At 42.7% G+C, this 18,378-nt stretch overlaps 1 protein-coding gene across 1 annotated transcript; it reads left to right on the top strand.

Moving 5' to 3' along the window:
- Positions 1-1,440: 1,440 nt before the first annotated feature.
- Positions 1,441-13,603, top strand: mc2r (melanocortin 2 receptor; the record flags this gene model as incomplete). Its single annotated transcript, XM_083918545.1, has 2 exons — positions 1,441-1,793; positions 13,045-13,603. The coding sequence occupies 2 exons, from the start codon at positions 1,441-1,443 to the stop codon at positions 13,601-13,603; spliced, it is 912 nt and encodes a 303-aa protein (XP_083774671.1).
- Between the last annotated feature and the right edge of the window lie 4,775 nt (positions 13,604-18,378).

Here is an 18,378-nt window from a genome sequence, read left to right as displayed (position 1 = left end):
ACGCCGTCATCAACAGATGCTAGCCCAATGAGACAATTATGTGTGTTATTCTTTGGTCTTGTTTTGATTGTGAACTCAGTCCGAAAAAAAATATGAACCTTGTTCTTCTCTCTCTCCTATAGATTCAGAAATAGGCAGGCAAAAACCATGGACTGCTGTGGAATTTGTTTCAGACATGATTAAAATTTTATCTGAAAGCACAAAAAGATTATTCACATTTTATTTCACTTTACATATATGCTTTTGCACTGTCATTTCCATGGTGAGAAGTTAGTGGTTTAAACACTTATTTTCTTGGATTTAATGCAGCTTCTTTGGTTTTACTAAAAACATTGGGACTACTTTTTGACAAGAACAGTGGGATCACACGTGTTTGGATAAAAGCTTGGTATAATAATTAAAATCATCAGGAACTTAATTTTACTCATAATTGTGATGATAAGAATGTTCCTTTATCATAACTGTAAGAACATTGTCCAATTACAAAGGTGGAACTAAATATGTCCAAGTTGAAAGGCAGAACACGCTGGCATCAGATTACAGATGTAATGGAAGGATCATTGTTGAAGTCCAAATGCTACATGATTCAGACTGAATTCCACATGTAAAACATTGGGAGGGAGATCACTGAATATATGCAACACATTCAATAGAAGCAGGAGGATTACACCTGGTGATTTTACTAAATTTGAATTTGTCTTCCAACAGACGATGCATCAAGCAAACATTCTGGCCAGGCTCTCTAAGAAAGCAGACAGGATTGATCGACGGCTCGAAAGACCAGCAATCTAAACCACCCACTGCACTGCAATCTCATGTTACCACTTGAGACAGTAATTGTCTTTCCATCTGTAAGCCCCGTGACAAACACTCACTGCCAGAGGAAAAACACCTACAGAAAAAAACCCATTGTATGTCCCTTGTGTAAGCAGCCAAACAGTTACAGATGCAGCTACATGGCTGTAGATTATGACTGAGCTGTGCCAAAAGCCAAGCCCCACCACCATCTTAAAATAGTACGTACGCGGTGTTTGAAACAGACATTTTGTGACAAAACATCTGCAGTGAGCAGATTGTTGCTTGCATTCTTGTGTTTGGCATTACCATGCAGAGATAGTAGTCACACTGTGTCATCTGAGAACGCCGCCACCACCATTTTAGGTCTGAGTGAATCTCAAGTTTTACTCATCTCATAACCTACACTGACCAGAGTAGAACATTAAGGTATTATCGAACACGAGATTAAGCTGCTCTAAAAGCCCGAGACTAACCTTCACACAATCTAAAGTAACCTGCAGTTTGATCAGAAGACATGACACAAGATCCCATGTGAACAAAAATGGTTTCCCACATTCTGTGGACTTAACCCTATGACTAGGGAGCTGCATTTTCCATGTAAATAACTTCTTTAATGTTGACAGAACACCATCTTGGCTAACTATGAACGCTACCATAGCCAATCAGTCAGACTGCCCCGATTTGAAGGTCCCTGTCTCTGTCTTCTTCACCATTGGTGTGGTGAGCCTGGTCGAGAACCTGCTGGTTGTGGTAGCCATCATACGGAACAGGAACCTCCACTCGCCCATGTACTGCTTCATCTGCTGCCTGGCGGCCTTTAATAGCATCGCCAGCCTCACTAAAACCTGGGAGAACCTGATGATTGGGTTTGCCAATGCAGGACAGCTGGAGAAGAAGGGTTCCTCTGAGAAAAAGCTGGACGATGTGTTGGACTCCCTGCTGTGTATGTCGTTTGTGGGCTCCATTTTCAGTTTCCTGGCTATTGCTGTGGACCGGTATGTATGTATGGAGGGCTTGGACTTACACACAAATGTTTTAGTTTACAGATTTTCTAAAGTATATACTGTATTTGACAATATGAGGTTTACAGTAGGGTGTAAAACAAAGAGTCAAATGATTTATCTGATCTGTGTACTGCTGTGCTGGCTGTTTTGAACAGTTTCTCTGTGGATTGTGGACCTTATAACCAATTATCCTCTGCTCATATTTAAATCCAAAGTATCAGGTCTCACTAACTATGAATCGGTGGAGAATTTGGAACAATATGAAATTTTTTCTGGGCTCTAACTCATAGATCCACAGCTTATTAATGTCCCACTGTAGTGTTTTCTGCATGAATACCATAACTTCCATGTTTTCCATATATTTTTACTCTTTCCAGGCAGCCTCTTATTTCAGATCATGTCAGTATGGTTTAATGACATGAAGTGACAAAACATGACTTAAATCCATTTAGTGAAAATTTCACTTTTAAAAAATTCACATTATTGTTGCAAACTTTTTCAATATTTTTGTACGGTGTAGGTAGTGCACAGTGGATTCATCATAGAGTTTTGCTATCTGATCTAAAGCCATCTTGTTTCATAAAGTGCATGCCATGACTCCTGCCAGCTCCTATTACTCAGTATGTTGTCTGCTCTGTATTCCCTGCCATACACTATCCAAATGTCCACCTTCTGGACTTGTTGACTTCAGCCAGATGTGCTGTGACATGTTCACTGTCACCACGTCAGGTCTTTACGGGAGAGAGACTGCAAGGCTATGAAAGCCACTGATAGGCAGTCCTCTAGTCTGTTTCACTTGTTTCTGTGAAAACCTTCTTGGAACAACTACAACTGTTTACCCAATGGTTTCTGAAGCAATTGCCTGTTGTTTCTCAGCCTATACACAATATTTGGCATTTCACTGTGCAGTCTTTATAGGGCAGGCTGCAAATGATGATTCAATTAAATTCCCTTTTATTTACTGTGCCAAATCATAACAAAAGTAATCTCAAACCACTTTACATATAGAGTAGGTCAAGGCCACACTGTATGACTTATTCATGATTGTCCCCTTTTTGGATTATTATCTCTGTTTTGGCTGCCTACCTGGTTTCGACACTTGCCTGTTTACTCATTTCAGTAAATGGGAACTTTAGTCTAAACCTGTCTGCCCATGAGTCGTGCACATAAGTGTGCTGTTTTTCTGAGCCATTGGTTTGTTCCAAATTTTATGTATTGAGAAATTCTCTGTTTTTCTCTCTGACTGTGGCAATAAGTATGTAATATGTGTTCATCGTGTCATCTGCTAGTAAATAAGGGAAAGTGACAACTAATTAAAAATCTCATGAAATATACTAAACTATTAATTTCTGATAATGATTAATAATTAACATAATAATTACGAACAAAATCTTTATGTCATGAGCTAGTCGGTTGAAGGATTTGGGAGTTCTTACACAGAAGAGATTGGCAAATCCATCTTTGTGTAATATTAAATAAACAGACATATTTTAAACACAAATATTTATTTACAAATGAATAAATGCAAACAAGACACACAGTAAGGGCGCACTCACACTGTCCGTCCGTACCATGCCCAAGCACGCTTCACAGCTAAAGTCGTTTGAGCAGTGTGAGTACAACTGTTCCGCGCTCAGGCGGAGGGACTTTAGTAAAGCCCGGATGCAGTACGGGCAGGAGTGACAGTTCTGATGTCTGTTTTTAGGCATCTGTTTCTCTTGATGCATCCTGTCCAGGGTGTACCGTGCGTCAGACCCGATGTCAGTTGTGATCGGCTTCAGCCCCTCCGTGACCCCGATAGGGACGAGCAAAGATGGATGGATGTTCCTCGGGACGGACATTTGAAAAAAAAAACGTGCCGGGGTCTGATGCAGAGGTGGAGTGTTTGCAGCAGATTTGGTCAGATGAAAATATTTAAAAACAGTCTGACAAAAGTAAATCTCTGAAGGATGTTGACGTATGAGCAAGAAGCATTGGAGCCCAGATCATTTCAAGTGATGCGAGTACAATCGGGCCTGGGCGGGGAAAGGGGCAAGGGGGGACAATCACCCTAAAGCACGGGGCACGGTACGAATGGACACCTACAGGCCTGTGCACAGGAAATGCGTTTTCCTGTAACCGCACAACTTTAGTATCGTTTTGGTCGACCATCCACACACAGCTGCCGCTATCGGAGCCGGAAAACGGCATCTTTAAAAACTGGGTCCCAGAGTGGGAAGATTTGAAAACGCCCCCCCATGGCGTTGTCGTCAGGACAGTGGAACCTCATACTTTGTTTAACAATGCCGTCATCGCCCCACCTCTGACCTCTAACCTCTGCGGTGTCAAATAACAACAACAATGCTGGTTCATGAGAGGATCGAGACGGACCCATAGACTCTATACTGGACTCTCAGCCACATGCATGGGAATGAATTAGGCCGACGGCATATTTCTCCCTTTTCCCTGATGCTCTGAATAAGTCACTAAATTGGTTGTTGGTGCATTTCTGTGTCAGTTACAGCACCACATCCAGGCCTGGCATGTGTATTACAGTGTTTTTAGCTGGTTTCATGTGGACGCTGCTTGAATTCTCTCAATCAGTGCGTTTACATGCAGTTTAAAAACCCAATTATATCCGGGTTAAGGGCATACTCAGGTTTCTCAAACACAATGTAAACTGGTGTTCTCATACATGTTAACACTTTACCCGGCTTATAATTGGATTTCTCATCTGCGTATGTGTGCCCCCCCCCCTGCAGGTGTGGTTTTTCACCCGGAAATAGAATAAACCAGGAAGCAACAGCGCTGAAAACAATGTGAAAACAACAACAACTGTAGAGCGTTACCTTTAAACCGAGGGAGGATTTCGCTAGTTACATCCCTACCAAGAAGACCTGTTTCCGTCGTAATTCTGTCCAAAAGTCGTGTGATTTTGACAAAGGTGAACCTTAAAAAGACGTATTCAGTCCAACTGTATGTTGGCGTAGAGCCCCTGACTGTACCGTCATTTTCTCATTCAAACCCTGCTCATGTATACCGGAACTTCAATATCCGATCATTCCCTTGATCCCGGCCTAGGCCTTTCTGTGTGGAGTTTGCATGTTCTCCCCGTGTCTGCGTGGGTTTTCTCCGGGTACTCCGGTTTCCTCCCACAATCCAAAGACAATTGATGACTCTAAAAATTGCCCTTAGGTGTGAATGGTTGTCCGTCTCTATGTGCCCTGTGATAGACTGGCGTCCTGTCCAGGGTGTACCCCGCCTTACGCCCGATGTCAGCTGGGATCGGCTCCAGCCCCCCTGCGACCCCGACCCCGGGATAAGCGGTCGAAGATGAATGAATGAATGAATGTTCTCATTTGTCTTTGTCATCGTTATCCCCAAAGCAATTTCAGTCAAAAGCAACTAGACTTAGTTATTTGTCTAGGAAGACCTTTCACCTCTCATCCAAGAGGCTTCATCAGTTTATGTACGCAACTGACCAGACTGGGACTGGTCCAACTATCTGGTGTGGAGATCCAGGTATTTAACCTTTCACAAGGCTGATGATGTCACCGGAACCCTTTGTGCTCCAAGTGCCAAGAACCGTTGTTGGAGTGACAGTCGTTGTTAGTGTAGTTGTTAGTGCTCTATTGGGTCATAATGACCGTCGTTGGAGTCCCAGGAGGCCATTTGTGAACAGCTGTTCTTTGAGGATAGATTGTTGACTCTCCTGGGAAGGGATGAAAGGGCAGCATTGTGAATTGGAGATAAGTGGTGTCTCATGTCTCCTCCTCTGTTTGGCGATAGTTTCTCTACTTTTGCATAGATGGCCTCTTTTACTCCTCTTTCAAACCATCTGTCCTCTCCGTCCAGGATGTGGACATTGTTGTCATCAAAGGAGTGGGCTTTCTTCTTGAGATGTAAGTGGACAGCGGAGTCCAGGCCTGAGGAGTTAGCTCTCCTGTGTTGGGCCATGCGTTTATGCAGTGGTTGTTTTGTTTCTGGAATGTAGAGATCTTTGCATTCCTTGTTGCATTGGACAGCATAAACCAGATTGCTTTTGTGGGTGTGTGGTGTTCTGTCCTTGGGATGTACTAGTCTCTGTCTGAGTGTGTTACTGGGTTTGAAATACACAGGGATGCAGTGTTTGTTAAAAATCCTCCTGAGTTTCTCTGACACCCCAGCAACATACGGGATGACAATGTTGTTTCCCTTGTTTTCCTTTTCTTATTCAGCCACTTTGATTGTCTTTCTGGAAGCCCGCTGCCCTTTTCACAAAGGTCCAGCTGGGGTAGCCACAAGTTGTGAGGTCGCCTGCGTTCTTCCCCTTGGGCCTGTGAGCTGGTGGGTACATTATCAGCTCTGTGTTGCAGGGTTCTGATAACTCCAAGCTTGTGTTCCAGGGGGTGGTGGGTGTCAAACAGTAAATCTGTATGAGTGGGTTTTCTGCATACACAAATGTGTCATTCTCCATATGGACATAACAGTCTAATAAAAGGCAAAATGTTGTCCTTGACTTCTTCTCTGGTGAACTTGATGTTTCTGTCCACTAAGTTTATATGTTCGGTAAAAGTTTGCACCTCTGACTTCCGGTTTGGCGAGAATGCGAGAGCGGTGTAGTCTCCGTCCTCCATGACTCAACTTCGCAAAAAAATACATATTTTTCTTATACCCTCAACAATCCAAGTATGAACTGACATTTTATAAACTCAGTTTCACATCGTGTTACCAAGAATAATGTCAAAAGCAACGAAACCGACAAAGAAAAACGTTAATGAAGTTCCTCCAAGTCCCTGTGCCGACACGAGCTCATGGACCTAACATAGCGGATGATCTTAAAAACTCCTTTGCTGCCCTGGAGAAAAGACTGGAGAAAATACAGACCACTTTGTCAGATCATGGACAATGTATTGTTTCACTGGGAACTAGTGCAGATTCAGATGACCAGCGTATTCGGGCCCTGGAGGCAAGGGTGGTCGCTTTAGCTGATAGCCACAACCAGGTTCGAGGCTGTGGCCTGTGATTATCTGCCTGCACAGCTATCAGATTAAGGACTTAATCATACTACAGGCCCACAAAAGAAGAGGGAATATCAAGGAGCCCCTGTCCAGATCTTCGAGGATTACGCTCCAGAGGTGGCTGAAGAACGCGCATACAAATACAGGTCGTGATGGTAGAACTGTATAACCTCTCCCTCAGGCCCTCACTACTCTTCCCGGTTAGCCTCCTCAAACAAAGCCAGAGGCCCAACTAGCTTAGCCGGTTATCTTAATTCTTAACTGTTTTAAATAACATGTGACAGTGAAATTGTTTTACTGGTAGCTGCTCATTGCGTTAGCAAGTTGCTATCGCGCTAGCTGTGCCTTTGCCTTGGGCACTACAGGGCTAGGCTGCTCCGCACAAAGACACTTTCCTTCAGCGAATTAAATAATAATAATGTAATAATAATAATAATTTTGCATTCGGACAATTTATTCATTTATTTATTTCCCATTATTATTTTTATTATTTCTCTTCTTTCTTTTGCTGTTTTTGCACAAATTTGAAAACTAATTTTTCAGTTTAATGGGACACTTAAATATGCAAGAGTTCATTGCTTTATCCTTTTTCTATTCTCCTAATGCTGCAATTCTTACAGAGCTAATAGTCTTTATTTAGGTGAAAAATGCAAAGTTATTGTAAGTCCTGATTAATGCTGAGCTTAACCAAGCGTAGGACTTGGTTTGTTTTGTTGTGCTCTGGATTTTACCTATTACAGTAATGGTAAATAATTAACATGTAATATTCCATATACAGAATATCTTATTCCTGATATATTCTTCACGTAATGTTGGAAGGGTACATCTCTGTATTTTTTTAAGGTTCAAAGGGTTATGTAAAATGTATTATGAAAATTGTTGAGTTAAGGGTTCTAAGAGGACTCTTTGAGGTAAGATGCTTCAGAAAGGGCAGTGTGAGAAAGCTAGTTCAGAGGTTGATGACATTTCTAGGGACTGGGAGGGGGGTGGGACGGGACCAGGCCAGGGATCTAGGTCTTTTCACAGATAGGGTGGGGGATTTGGGGCTGGTAAAGAGACCCTTCTCGTTGGTTTTGTACGGACACGTAGCATTGCTTTATGTTTTGTTAAGTTTTTGTTATAATTTATTGTGATTTCACTCCTTTTTTGCTGCCTGCGTCTTAGAATAGGCCTGATACCTTTTCTTCCATTCACTGTAACATGACTGGTTCATTAGACGGAGGGACCACCGGTGGGCAAAGGGTAAGGTTCATCTCTTTGAACACGGGGGGCTTGAATGCTGCATTAAAACGAACAAAGATTATGACTTATATCAAAATTCTGAACGCCGAAGTGATACTTCTTCAGAAGACACACCTGTTAAAGTCTGAACGTGGAAAGTTAAGCCGACCATGGCGAGGACAAGTTTTTCACTCCCAATTTAATAGTAAAACAAGGGTTATTTGCATATTAAATAAATAGAACGTTCAATTCACCTCCTGTAATATTATCACAGACCCTGAGGAACGTTATACAAATCCCCGAATTGGGATGATCATAGATTCTTCAATTTAGTATTATCTCTAATCCCTAATCTGGACTCCCATACTTTGATTCTTGTTGTTGTTTTCTCTTTTTTCTTTCTTCCACTAACTCATCTGAAGGTAACTATCTACCACCATGGTTGAAATACAGGTGACCAAGGAAGTCACATCGTAGGATACCATGGTTTCATCTGGATCCATTTTTAAGTCTCATAGACTTTGTGAACAAAGTCTATGGAGTTTTGGATGTGGTATGGGGTGTTGCCCACAAGTGGTGCCAGGATATTGGCTATGTGCTTGGTAATGATGTAGGTGACCGGATTTATGCTGCTGACAATGGGCCTAAGCGGGGCCCCTTCTTTATGGATTTTTGGGAGTCCATATAAGCAGGGGGTTGATGTTTGCATCTCAGACTAAACCGTAGGTGGTTTCTGTAATCTGCGATTTTCCGAGTCGAAGTCCCTGCTCGCTGCTCCGAACCCCGCTGATGAGTTCCAGTTAGGTTGTTTTTCTTTAGCAGATTCTGTAGCTGTAATCAACTCCACTAATTAGTTGGACCAGTCCCAGCCTGGTCAGATGCGTATGTGAACTGATGACGCCTCTTGGATGAGAGGTGAATCGTCTTCCTAGACAAATAACCAAGTCCAGTTGCTTTTGGCTGAAATTGCTTTGAGGATAACGATGACCTGGACTAATGAGAATGTTCACAGGCCAACTCCACTAAGAGTAACTCTTTTGTTGTCATGGCAAAAGTTCAAGCCCTTGGCTAAGACCTCCTTCTCTGGATGGAAAAGATCTCTTTCTGAAAAATTCTAAGCCCATCTGTTTTGTGTTTCTTCCTGTGCTGGAGTGTCAGTTTTTTGCCTCCAAGTGAGTATTTCTGTGTTTTTGTCAATATTCAGGGATTGTAAATTGTGAAATTTCTTTGTTTGTCTTTCTTTGCTCTTGTTGTGTTGAGATATTTGGGCTTTCTGGGTGAAATCCACAACTTTCTCTATATAAAAAAGGTAAGATTGATGTCAATTTCTTTAGTGAGAGGTCCGCTTTCTCTTTAAGCCCTTCAGTAGTGAAATTGACCTGTCTTATTCGCTTATTGAGGAGTTGGTTTTGAGCCTTTTCTATAATTTTCTCCACTCTATGCCCTCTCAAAGTGGAATTCAAGCATAGGCTAGTTGGTCTGAGCCTTTGTTGTTTGCATCTCAGACTATATCGTAGGTGGTTTCTGTAATCTGCAATTTTCCGAGTCGAAGTCCCAGCTCACTGTTCCAAACCCCGCTAAAGAGTCGACAGCATCTGGGGCAGCCCAGTTGCATTGAGTTACCTGTCCTTGAGAGGAGGGAAGAAAAGTTGCGTTGCTGTTTCTCTTGGATGCCAGTCTTGGTTGCTTAAGGAGACTGGGTTGAAGAAAAATTGGTCAGAAAGTCCTTGCTGTGTTGTTTTTAAACACCAGCGTAGGCCAGGTCACTATGCAGCCAACGCCGGGCTCCAACATGGCCAGTGACCAGTCGGGGAATTTGAAGGGAATGCAGTTGGAAGCAAGTGGGAGGTCAAGAGACAAGAGGCAAGAGGAAGAAGAATGGAGCATCTTCCAGTTTTAAAGACCTGGGGCCTCATGTACTAAGACTTGCGTGGATTTCTTACTAAAACATGGCGTACACTAGAATCAAGAAACTGGCGTAAGAACAAAAAAAATCAGATGTATCAAAGTGTGCATACGAGTGGATCCAAGCACTTTTCCTTTGTACATCCCAATCAACGTGGACTTGAGCGCACATGTAGAAGTGCTAATCTCCTCCCTGTCCACGCCCCCATTTAAATATGCAAATCAATGTAAATAGGGCCTGCACCGGGGATTCCCTCTCTGCACCATCAGATTTAAACGATGAGTAAAGGCAAGAAGCGCAACATCAACGAGTCTGAGCTCGAAATTTTATTAAATGAAGTGGAGACCGAAGAGCTGTTTTATTTGGTAGCCTCTTTTCAGGGATAAACACAAAGAAATAGAAATTTGAGTGGGAGTGTGTGTGAGGCAGTGAACGCTGTGGGGTCGGAGCAGCGCACACCCACTGAAATAAAAAAAAATGGTCCGACGTTTAGGTGGAGGTGAAGTGGAGGATTTCGGCCCACCGCCGAAGTATCACCGCAACGGTGGGGGGACATGAGGGGAGACACTGACCCCCTTTGATCAGAAAGTGGCGGCTATTGTGGGGGACCCAGCTCTAAGCGGAATTGTGGGGACCCATGAAGGCGACACGGATCATCCTCAAGGTAAATGTGTTAAACTCAGAAATGTCATTATACTGGTCGTACAATAGGCTGCTCACATTACACATGCTCATGCGTTAAGTTGCCAGGATATAAACACATTGACTCATGTTTGATGTACTTCATTTTTTAAATTATTATTTCTCAATAGACGATGAGATAGGAGAGGGCTCCTCCCTCTGCACCATGTGCCCTGGCTTCTCCAATGGCTACTCCAGCACCACGCGCCCCGGCGACTCCACGCCAGCTGCTGACGTCCGCCCGACTGGCCATGAACTTCCACAAGCTGTGCTAGAATCACAGGAGGAAATAATGAGAGCAATCCGTGGCGTCAGTGATCATCTAGATCAATGGTCAATGCACTGGGAGATATTTGTCCCGCAATAAATGCACTTACAAAGTAAATTGTTTCCTTGCCTCTTTACATCGTTGAAATCAGATGCTGCCGGGCCCGTATCGCTTCGTGGGGTGGGTTGAGGTTGACGGGTCCGGCACCCGGTTCCTCTGGTGGGGGGAATGTGCTCTGGCAGTGGTATGCTATGGCGGTTTGCCAAGTTGTGCAGGACACCACAGGCCAGCACGATGCGGCACACCTTCTCAGGTGTGTACAGCAGCACCCCGCCCGACCTGTCTAGACAGCGCCAGCGCCCTTTCAATTTCTATATATATAAAATCACACTACTGTTCGTGGGAAAAACAAACAGGACAAAACAATTTCATTACAAGAATTGACAAGACTGGTCACACTTATATTAATGACTGCAGAGGTGCGCCGTTGCTACTGAAGTGTGACATTTCCAACTTTACGCACGCGTTTATTGAGACAAACACTGAACACAAGTAGACCAAAAAGGCTTACTAGATAGCTCTGCCACTCTTTTTTCACCAGGGAAAAAAACAAATACACATATTTGAATGCGCGTGCCCAAACGGGCATTGTGCTGGTTTAAATGCGGGGCGCATTAAACGGATAAATTATTTACTCACCGAGAAGCCACCCATCGTGCACCGTGCCAGCCTTCAACCTGTTACCAACCATGCTTTTGGTTAGAATGAACGAGTCATGCGTTGCCAGAAACCCCAGAGTGGTCAGCACCTGTGTGGGAATGGACAACCCCTGGCTCCTGGCTGTGTGTCGTTCTAGGGCTGGCCGCAGCTCTGCGCACAGCTCCGGTAACACTGGCCTCGGCAACCTGAAACGACTCATGAGCCAGTCTTCATTTTCCAACATATATTCCCGTTCTCTAAACACCCCTCACGTCTGATATACCCATTTGCGATGTCTTCTAACAAGGCCAAGGCTGCCATTGTTAATGCCATTTTTCATTACTTTGCGCATGCTTTTATATCCATCCATATGATTGCAAACACGTGTGTGTTAATTGTCCATTAATGTGTCTCTGATGCGCACATTACACTGAGGATGAATTGTTTTCACATAATTAACAGTTTCCCAACATCACCTCTCAGTGTCGTCAACGAAACAGTAGCTGTAGAAACGTGCGTACGACAGCCATGAAGTTTGCATGGCGCACCGCACATTTCCACGGTCATTTCACTTTTGATACATCTGAACGTTGGCGTGGAAAATGGCGTACGCCACATTTTTGTGCGTACGCAACATTGATACATGAGGCCCCTGGTGAGGTCATCAGTCATGGGTCAGCTTAACCTATAGTACCTGAAACGTGGGTCTCTTTGGAAAGTTCACACCTGGGTGTGAGCTGCATGGGGAGGGGATAACATGGCAGCCATGTTTTGCTTAACAAAGGACCATGTGGTCGGACAGACACTCTTTATCCTGAGAGTCCAAATTAATCCAGAAATGAACAATCATCTGTGGAATGCCGGTTGCACCTACAGATGCTAACTTCAGCATCGTTGAGCGGAGTGAGACGCTGCTGTCAGGTGTATAGCTCTCCATCTGCCCCTGGAGCTCCAACTGCAGTTTTAAGGTGGCAGTGTGTTTTCATACACTGTGCCAGAAGTCGAAGACCCAGCTCGCTGCTCCGAACCCTGTTGATGAGTCGACAGCCCCTGGGGCAGCGGATGCTGCAGCTCACCTTCTGCTTCCAACCCGCTGCTGGAGGCAGAGTTTCAGTTTGACTGACTCTGAAACTTAGCTTAGAATCATAAAAAGTGAGTGTAGCATGAAAGTATGGTGGAATCATCAAACTAGTTGTTGCTTAGAGAGAGAGAGAGAGAGAGAGAGAGAGAGAGAGAGAGAGAGAGAGAGAGAGAGAGTTAGTGAAAACTGTTAGGAGTAGGGAGGAGGGCTTTTAAGGGCCTTTTTAAAAAAATATTTTTTTAGTTTTAAAAAACACACAGAAATCCTTTGTGACTGCAAGAGGGGATGACTAAATATGATTTCTGTTGGACTTTCAGAAAAACATGTTGATTTGTGCAACATTAAAGCATCCAAGTGTAACCTAACACCAAAAGTGAGCAGATGATGAAATTATTTTTCTCTTCCAGTTACATCACCATCTTCCATGCTCTACGATACCACAACATCATGACAATGCGGCGCACAAAGGCCATCTTGGGTGTCATCTGGATTACATGCGGGATGTCAGCAGTGCTCATGGTCATGTTCTTCACCTCCAAGTTCATCATGATCTGCTTTGTTGTCTTCTTTGTTGTCTCCTTGGGAATCATCTGCTTCCTCTACGTCTACATGTTCATGCTGGCACGCATCCATGCCAGAAGGATCGCAGCTCTGCCCAACAGTGGCAGTGGGAAGTGTCGTCATCAGCAGTGGTGGGGCAGCAGCATGAGAGGGGCCCTGACTCTCACCATTCTGTTTGGAGTATTCGTGGTGTGTTGGGCACCGTTTTTCCTACACCTCATCATCATCATGGTGTGCCCAATGAACCCTTACTGTGAGTGTTATCGATCACTGTTCCAGCTGCACGTGTTGCTGCTGATGAGCCATGCCCTCATCGACCCCGCCATCTACGCCTTCCGCAGCGCCGAGCTCAGACACACCTTCAGGAAGATGCTGTTTTTTTCAGGCTGGAAGTGGTGCGCATAAAGAACATCTATTTACGCCTTTCAATCATCCAGTGCACATTGCCCTTTACCTGCAGGCTGCTTAAAATGCATTGTGTTGCCTTTACACCTAGGAGTCAGCTATGGGTGGTCAAGGACATGCTTCTGCATACAGTTCACAGTACCTCATATTTTAAAATTAGTTTCATTTGAGTTTAAATGAGCACCTGAGAATGTCCATCTGTTTGCATTCACCAGTCAGTTTGTCTGTGTATGTTTCTTTCATTAGATATATGCCATCTTACTATCTTCTCTTTGCCCTGCAGGTTATTAAATCATCCCGTCCCCATAATTTTCTCTCAGGACTTTGATGTAATCTCATCTCAGTGTAAATATCTTCACATCTTGTTTAACATTACCCATCAGCACCACACATGGGACACATATTTCCCTGACCCTATTTTAGTCAAAGAACATGCTATTATTTTTTCACATTAATCACAAACTTGATGTGATTTCCAGCTTCCCCAGGACATCAATGTACTGCAGCTACTGATGCAAACAATAATATGAATACAGCACACCATTTCACCTTTTGCTTTTATTCAGACACACATAAATAACATACACAGTTTTAAGGAACATAGCTGACACTGATATTGGTAATTTCAATTAAAGCTCACATTTACATTTTCTTTCATCTCATGACTTTTGTGGGAACAGGAACTGAGTACTTCACAGTCAACAATAGCAACTAATCATTTGTGCATATTTCCACATATATGTCATGTTGGAGGCAAATGTACAGAGATAAAAAATGTAATAAGTGTTTCATTAAAAACTAAACCCATAGAAAAAAGAATATCATTGAGTTTTAATAAGAGCACTCTTCTAGGTGGGAGCATGTGTACATTTGTGTGCATATTCACATGCTCTTCTATTGATCTCACAATAGCAAAGCACTTTAATAAACATGAATGGAAGCCACAGTGAGCCAATTACATCACGAAAGAGAAAAAACACACTTTTAAGTTCATTTTCTTCATGTCTGTTTTTGCTTGTCTCACAATCTGAAGTTACAAATAATACAAATGGCTTGCTCTTTTTTTTCTAATCAATAATACAATACAACACTTGAAAACAGCTGCTTAGTATCAAACACAAGTAGATATATGATATGATACAAGATTTCATATGAAAAGCAGCTTCAGCAGCTCTACCAAGCTTCTCAGTTTGGAGGTAGCTGCCACTAACACACACTAGCGAGCACTGTGAAGCTATTTGTATATTTATTTTTACATTTCAAGTGTAAACTAATGGCATCTTTACATAGTTTAAGCCACATTAAGACAGCATCAAACACTCAGGCAACAACACCAGTCCTCCCATTCATTTGAATTGGGGTAGTGGGTTTTGGCTGCAGAGGCGGGGGTTGCAGGGGGGAGCCGAAGTGGAAGCCAGAAAAAAAAAAACAAGTTAAAACAAATTAAACTTTGGAGAAATATAACCTTACGTCACACTGCGGTGGCCATTCATGTAACCAGCGATCAGGCTTGTCAGTCAGTTTTGGGGTAAGAGAGTAATGCTACAGTAAACATCAATCATAAAGAGGCTCAAGACCCACCTTTTTAATCAGGCTTTTAACTGACCTGTATTGCAGCTATCCAATAATATCAAGATACAAGATACAGACAGAAGTGTGACTCCATAGTCAAATCATAGCATAAATGACTATGCTACTGAGGGTACGTCCACACGATAGAAAACAACCTTTTTTTTCTCCGTCGTTCTTAAAAGGTTTTCCATCCACACAGCCTCGACTCAAGGAATATCTGCATCCACATGAAACCAGTGAAACGCCGGCTGTGTGTGGATGGTTGGCCAAAACGATACTAAAGTTGTGCGATTACAGGAAAACACGTCTTCGTGTTGACGGGCCCTGAGTGTTGGTAGATTTGAAGAAGCTGCCCATTACCTTTCCCACTAATGCAGCAGCGGGGGTGGCCTACCCATCCACACTTACAGATGACAAACAAGGTAACACATGTCTGAGGCCATAAACAAAGTCATGTGTGGTTTTTCGGTTTGGTAGCGGTGTCAACACATAATGATGAAATTGATCTGCTCAACATGAAAAACATAAAGACTTTAAGGGAACCTATTCTACTTGATTTCAGGTTCAGGTGTGTTTTGTGCTTCTACTAGAACATATTTACATACTTTAATGTTCACAAAACACTTTATTTTTCTCATACTGCTGCACCCTCTGTCTGGGACACTCTTCTCTTAAAGACCCCTCCCGAAAAGTCCATTGTCTGATTGGTCAGAATTTCAAAATCTAAATTTCTGTCTCAGCAACAAAGTCTTGGAAACCAGCTAATGCTGAATATGGCTTTTAACTGGGAGGCTGACATTCTGACGTGTTACGTAATTTCTGGTGCTTGTGTGTTGGTCACTCACTGTTTCACTGTTTGCTGCTCTCACTAAATTCAGCTGTTTGTGCCATAATATTCACCACAGCGGCTAACTACAGCTTAACATTTGAACATCCACTAGTTCTTCTCAAGCGCTCACAGCTCTCCTTCTTTCAGCCGCTTTCTCGCTAATTCCAAAGTGTTAAACGTTACACACTGTTAGCCACTTTAGCTTAGCAGTTGGTGATGGCTGCCCCCATTCTCTCTACTGCTCTCTCTTGCTCGGAGTGTCGTATGTTTAGCTACTCCTCTGCCTACTTTAGTGATAATGGTAAATGTAATAAGTGTAGTGTATTTGTAGCGTTGGAGGCAAGGCTCAGTGAGTTAGAGGCACGGCTCGGCACCATGGAAGCTCAGTCGTACGCTATGGTAGCTAGCCGGTTTCAAATAAGTTTTCTCCACTCAGTGACACACCTGCTGAGCAAACAACACTGATTATTGGCAGCTCCATTTTGAGAAACGTGACCTTAGTGAAACCAGGGACCATAGTAAAATGCGTCCCAGGGGCCAGAGCGGGCGACATTGAGTCCTATTTAAAACTTCTGGCTAAGGATAAACGTAAATATGGTAAGATTGTCATTTCCGTCGGGTAATGACACCTGATTACATCAATCGGAGGTCACTAAAATTAATGCAGAGTCGGTGTGTGCTTATGCAAAAACTATGTCGGACTCCGTAATTTTCTCTTGTCCCCTGCCCAACTTGACTTGCGATGACATTTATAGCCACATGTGATCATTCCGTTGCTGGCTGTCTGGATGGTGACCGGTAAATAATGTGGGCTTCGTAGATAATTGCCAGTCTTTCTGGGGAAAAACCTGGTATTATTAGGAGAGATAGTATTCATCCTACTTTGGAGGGTGCCTCTCTCATATCTAAGAACCTGGATGCAGTTGTTAGCGGTCTAAAACCATGACAACCCAGTGTCGGGATCAGGAAGCAGATCCGCAGTTTAATACACCTCTCTGCGCTGCCCTTATCGCAGGTGCCCAGGAAGCAGAGTGGCAGTCTTACACACCTCTCTGCACTCCCTGTGGAGCATTTTCCAGCTCAGTATAGTATACAAACACTGTCTGCCCCACGATCATTTAAATTAACCAGATCAAAAATGAACAGAAGGAGCTATACAAAAAAACTTAATACAAATCAACGCAAAATCTGCAATTATGCAACAAAATCATAAAATAAAATGTGGACTTTTGAACATTAGATCTCTCTCATCTAAAGCTGTATTAGTAAATAATTTGATATCAGACAATCATATTGATTTACTCTGTCTGACTGAAACCTGGCTGTGTCATGAAGAATATGTTAGCCTAAATGAATCCACTCCTCCCAGTCATATTAATACTCATATTCCTCGAGGCAGTGGCCGAGGAGGAGGCGTTGCAGCTATTTAGGACTCAGGGCTATCAATAAACCCTAAACCTAAACTAAATTGTAATTCATTTGAAAGTCTTGTTCTTTGTCTTTCACATTCAACCTGGAAAACTGTGCAGCCAGTTATACTTGTTATAGTGTACCGTGCTCCTGGTCTGTATTCTGAATTTCTATCTGAATTCTCAGAGTTTCTGTAAAATTTAGTCCTTAAATCTGATAAAGTAATCATTGTAGGAGATTTTGATATTCACGTGGACATTGATAATAATAGCCTTAGTACTGCGTTTATCTCTCTATTAGATTTGATTGGTTTCAGTCAGAGTGTACATAAACCTACTCACTGTTTGAATCACACCCTCAAACTTGTTTTGGCTTATGGTGGGGAAATCAAAGACTTAATAGTCTTTCCACAGAATACTATTTCATCGGACCATTATTTAATAACTTCTGAATTCATGGAGGAATCTCACTTAGTTTGGCAAGAAAGTCTAAAAACATATAGGAGGCCCTCCGTAATGCCAGAGCAGCCTATTACTCATCTTATATAGAGGAGAATAAGAACAATCCTAGATTTTTTTCAGCACTGTAGCCAGGCTGACAGAGATCCACAGCTCTATTTAGCCATGTATTACTATAACCCTTAGTAGTAACGACTTCATGACCTTCTTCAATGACAAAATTATAACTATAAGAGACAAAATCAACTCGCTTGGCACCAATTTTTCTTCAAACCCAGGAACCTTAGAAACAACTTTATGACCTGATATATTCTTGGACTGCTTTTCTACAGTTTATCTTGACAAATTAACCTCTACTATTTCAGCATCAAAGCCTTCTACTTGTCTCCTAGACTATATTCCAAATCAAAAATCAAAAAACCAAGTCTTTATCAGCAGGTTATTTACCACAGTCTTTTAAAGTAGCTGTATTTAAACCTCTTCTTAAAAAACCCAGTCTTGATCCT

Source organism: Echiichthys vipera, assembly GCF_963691815.1.
Source record: "Echiichthys vipera genome assembly, chromosome: 8".
Classification (NCBI taxonomy): domain Eukaryota; kingdom Metazoa; phylum Chordata; class Actinopteri; order Perciformes; family Trachinidae; genus Echiichthys; species Echiichthys vipera.
Note: the sequence above shows the minus strand (reverse complement) of the source record. Positions and strands in the feature narration are given on the sequence as shown.